At 24.7% G+C, this 5,429-nt stretch overlaps 1 protein-coding gene across 1 annotated transcript; it reads left to right on the top strand. All coding sequences in view use genetic code 6, as the record gives it.

Annotated features, from left to right (window-relative positions):
• Positions 1-1,564: 1,564 nt before the first annotated feature.
• Positions 1,565-4,024, top strand: TTHERM_00344290 (hypothetical protein; the record flags this gene model as incomplete). Its single annotated transcript, XM_001018474.2, has 1 exon — positions 1,565-4,024. One exon carries the CDS (start codon positions 1,565-1,567, stop codon positions 4,022-4,024), a length of 2,460 nt encoding a protein of 819 aa, XP_001018474.2.
• Between the last annotated feature and the right edge of the window lie 1,405 nt (positions 4,025-5,429).

A 5,429-nucleotide genomic window follows, 5' to 3' on the forward strand; every position in this document is an offset into this window, starting at 1 on the left:
TAAATAAAATTTTAATGTGGCTAAGATTAATTTAAAAGCCATCAATTAATAATATAGAAAAACTGGAAATTTTTAACTCAAGTAACATTAACATAAATGGAAAATTCAGATAAATATTTTATATAATTTAAGGGAATATAGACAAAAAATGTGATCTAAATAAAACATTTTAAATGCATATGAAATAATAATAGTTGATTGAATATAAAAAGAATATGCTTACACAATTTGATAATTAAATATAGATTTAATATAATATAATAATTAAATGTTCCTATTTAATAAGGATAATTACCTCACTTTTAAATGCGATATAGTTTACAATTATTAAAAATTAGGTTTTTGAAGGTGACTATTTGTATGATTATTTCTATTTCTTAAAATTTATGGTTATAAACATATTATATTTCAAATTTAATACTTGAAAATGTATATTGAGACATATGACTCGCCTAGTCAGCTAGCTTACAAAGAAAAATTATATTAATTATTTTAAGTCTTTGAAAATCAAAATATATGCAAAAGATAGAATAGAATTTACACTACCATATCTTCATTTTCATTAAATATATTAAATTAAACTAATTTATTTTTAAATTTCAAGCAATTATGTATACAATAAACATTAATTTTATTTATTTTTATTCTAAAGTTTTACTGAAATTTTATTCTAAAAATAGTTAATAATATTCCAAATAATTAATAATTGAAGAATAAATTCATTTTAAGTATTATAATTATTATTATTTTGTCTTTCAACATAGATATTTAATGCGCTAAAGTCATCTAATTCTTATTATAAATTACCTTTTTTAATGTGCATATTATATTTTCTTAGTATATTAAATCAATCGATCTAAATTGATTAGAAAAAATTTCAGTGAAAAATCGACTCCTTAATTCTTCTTAAAACAGTAATTATCTAATTTAGAAATGAATAATTAAACTTGAATTAAAAAAAATAAGGTTTTTCATTTAATTAACCAAATATTTAATTTGAAATACTATTACTATTCTCTCCACTGATACCTTATTAATTTACTGAAGCTAATATATTCCATATAATTTAATTACATTGTAATTTCATGAAACAATATTTAAATAGCTTAGATTATTTTGAGATATCTATTATTTTACAATCAATTAAAGAAATAAAATTATTTACTAAACATTTTCTTTATTTCTAAATACCCATTTAAGGATATTTATTTAGTAAAATTGAGTTATGTTCTATTCAAAAAATATATTCTCACATTCAATTTCAAAGATAAAATCTTACTTACACTTTAATTCATTAATTAAAGCCAAGATTGAACTTTCTTCACTGATAGCATTAATATTACAATTTTTATTGACGTAATTGATAATTCAGCTTGCAAATTAAAGTCTGTAAATAAGTTTCTAATTTACCATATTAAAAATTTTCTATTAAAAACCACTTATTTAATTAGCTATTTTAATTAATTGATAGATCTATTTCTTTAATTTATTTTTGTATAAAACCAAAACAGATTTTCATTTTTTATAAATAATAAATAACTAAATTATTAATTAACAAAAACTAATGCAACTCGAACTCAGTTTATTTTTGCTTCTTATTTTCTTTGCTAAAAGCATTTACGCTCTTAGCAAATGCTTATGTACTGTAGATTCTTCTTCTTTTCCAGGTTCTAGTGCAGTTCCACCTGCATCTCTTTCTTTATCATCTGAAAACGAAGTTGTTGGAAATACAGATGTCGGAAAACTTATTGCTGTAGGCTCTATTCAAGTACTATAGTAAGTTTTTTAAGTTACAAAGTGGTCTAGTATAGCACTTAATCACAATTGCCCTTTTGGATATACTCCTCTTACTAAAGATGACTTAACTACCATAATTGGAAGATCTGATATAAAGTCTTTAGTTGGACCAACATACTTAAATCTTGATTTTACAAAAAATGTTTACTATTCTTCTACTAAGGTAAACGCTACAGCTACTAGAGGTAGTGATAATAATTCATATAACTACTTTTCTTTAGCTGTTGATAAAAATAATAACTTTACTATTGAAGGTTCAAGCACGTATTGGGAATCTAAAATAAAATCTACTATTTGCAAAAGGGATATGTAATTGTTTTCTGTTTCTCTAAATGGCTATGAAGGTTTCGATTTAGAAAAAGGAAAATCCTACTAAATTTAAATTAATAACAAGAATGTTTAGCAATATTACATTTATGATAGCAATGGAAATAAATTTACTACTTAGACCTTCAATTATATTCATAATGGAGATTCTTTATGGGGATGTGCTACGCTTAATTTCAAGCTCTAGCTATTTGGTGGAATTATTGCTGGCGATTGCCTTGCAATTTGGACTTAAAATCAGATGGCCTTTAATGCCGATTCTAGCAGTTTCAATATGAATTCAATCAAAACTGCTGTCTTGTCAGGAGTTAAAGCAAATGTAAATACAGGATTCTTTTTCAGTCCTGGTTCAGCACCTATAGCTCCAATTATAGGTGATTCAAGTTCATTTTATGTCTATTACTCAGTACAGACATCAAACTAGCTGATGGTTTAGAAGGTTTCAAGTACAGGTACTCCGATTGGAGCTGCTATTGATACTAAATAAACTGGTCAACCTTTCGATATTACCTCTACTGGATTTGGCTTTGTAGTAATGGCAGCAGATTCGACATAAAGAGCTTTCATATAAGCTATAAATAAAGACGGAACTTAGAGATGGTTAAGAAATTTAATTAACAATGGTGATGCACCAGAAAGCCCAAAAGAATAGATTGAATTTTTCTAAAGTGATAAATGTGATTTACCCTTTGGAATGAATTGCATGTTCAGGCCTCATAATGGTAGACTTAACTATGCGAGAGGAAAAATTTAAGCAGTTTGGGCACATTATAATCACTTTGGATATAGAAAAGGTGGAGGTAGAAATGATCACACTGGAGATACAATGATAAGCTTAGACGCTGATACAGGCTATAATTAGACTATCTTTTGGAGTTTTGCAGCTTCTCACTCTTTGTATTAGGATATGCACTATGATGGAAAGAATTTATATGTTGCTTCTCTTGCAGATGCTTACCCAATGAATATTTTATTTTAGGTTTGCAATATCGATACTTATCAATGTAAAGATAGTGGTACTGTAGTTTAAGGAGATATACCTGGTAATGGTGGCGGTTCCTCATCAGGTAGAATTGGTGGTTTCTTTAGCATTATAGGAAACAGAACACAAAAGCTATTTGTTTATTAGAGAAAGGCAAGCAATGGAGGATACAGCGGATCTGTGTCAAATAATACAGTAAATGAACTTGCTGTACTTAAGTTTGATTCCTAGCTGAACTATATTTCAACTACAACTCTTTTGAGTGGTGAAGTAGCTTCTAGAGTAAATAGTATAAAATCAGTACCCTATGGTAAAAATATTTTACTTGCTTACACAGTTATTCCTACTTCTGAAGTTCAAAATTTCAACCGCTAAGGCAGCAATAACAAAGTAGATTAAGCTTATATTGCTTTATTAAGTGGTGTTGATGGATCATTTTTAGTATAACCAACCTAACTATCTACCTTCCAAATAAATTCTTCTGATGACTGGAGGATACTAGAAAATGGAAGCATCGCTTATACATATATAGACAACAGTAATAATTTAAATATCTACTACACTCCTTCACTTACAATTCCTAGTTATCCAAATCCTATTCTACCATATGATAGCATATATGGATTTGGTAACTTTACAAATACCTAATAGTAACCCATTATAAATAACTACAACTATGTTTGTGTTAAGTAAAATAATACAAATTGGAGTATTGTAGACTATAGCAAAACCATATCAAGCGTAGCAAGTAGTAATAATCCATCAAATAGCAATAATCCATCAAACAGCAATAATCCATCAAACAGCAATAATCCATGTGTTCCTGGCAGTAACTAAGCTAATGATTGTATCTCTTCATTTAAAAATATCATTAATAACTTATGTATCTTTTTAATAATAATAACATTCCTTTTCTGATAAAACTCAATTCAGAAAAATTTAATGTTTATAATTAATTTGTTTTATTTGAAGCAAACAAATAATAAATCGTATAAAAAGTAAACTAATTAATACTCTAAATAAACTATTAAGCTCAAATAATTTTCATAGCTTGATAAATCCAAGCAATATTGTTAATCCAAATTTGATTTAAAGATCAAATTTGCCCTTTTATATTAGTTAAATATAAAATTTGTAAAAATATTTTGAAGGATTTTCCTATTTGTTTTTTAAATAATTCTTAGAGTAACTAATATGAGTTTTATAAAGAGTTTATTGTTTGAGTAATAATTAATGAATTTCTGAAATTTTATTTAATCAATTCTTTGGTTAGCTGATTTGTTTTACTTGTGTAAATTAATATAATTATTCACTAAAGACTCATTTAAATTACTCTCCAATAAAATAGCTCTATTTTTAGTTTCAATTTACTTTAAATCAAGTGATAAAGTAGAAAGATTAGTACAATGAGCTAAACAGAAAGTATACTTTAAGCTACTATTTTTCCAATCTTATTATTGCTTTTTATTTAAGAATAAATAGCTTAATCTATTTCTTACTTAATATCATTATTCATAATAAAAATATAAAAAAATTAAAATTTTATTTTTCCTATTGCTAAGCTATATGTCTTAAAGTTATTTAAACTTCATTAAAAATGTAGCTAAACTTTTTACACCAAGATCTTCTGTATCATTTATACTTTAATTATAAATTTAATCTTCAAAATATTGCCTGCTTACTCTATTAGCAGTGAAGGTAGAATTTTTTATAATAAGGAAAATCTAACTTAAATTTAAAAACTTTTGAATTTTACTGATTTTTTTTGTAAATCTGTGATGACTCAAATTTATTATTATCCATCAACTCAATTATAATTCTAAGGCAACAAAATTATTAACATGAATAGTCCCAATTTATTTTTTATTTTTAATAAATTGGTATTTATAGTCAAATTTTAACAATTTTCCTTTTAATGTGATTTTTATTTTTAAATAATTTTTGAGGATTAATTTATTCATATAAAAATAAAAATTTTTTTGCAATAATTGTCAAAGACTATTTCAAATAGAAAACTAATTTATACTAGAAATTAAGCAATAAAAAAGAGATGCTAGTCACGCTTTCTAATGATGCTGATAAATATGCTATTCCTTTATTGCTTATACAATAGTTTCCTTTAAAGTAAAATAAATTATAACTAAAGATAAAAAAAACTTTTTAAAAAAATAAAAAGTATATTTCCAAATTCTTAAAGTGTAAGATTTAAATGAAAGTAATAATCCAACTTGTAAAGTTATTAATTTATATCTAAATTTTTGAATTTAATAAATAGTTAAAAAATTTTAATATATTAATTAAAAATTGCTCTTATCCAAATTAA

The sequence above is a fragment of the Tetrahymena thermophila genome (genome assembly GCF_000189635.1).
Source record: "Tetrahymena thermophila SB210 genomic scaffold scf_8254597, whole genome shotgun sequence".
Taxonomy (NCBI): domain Eukaryota; phylum Ciliophora; class Oligohymenophorea; order Hymenostomatida; family Tetrahymenidae; genus Tetrahymena; species Tetrahymena thermophila.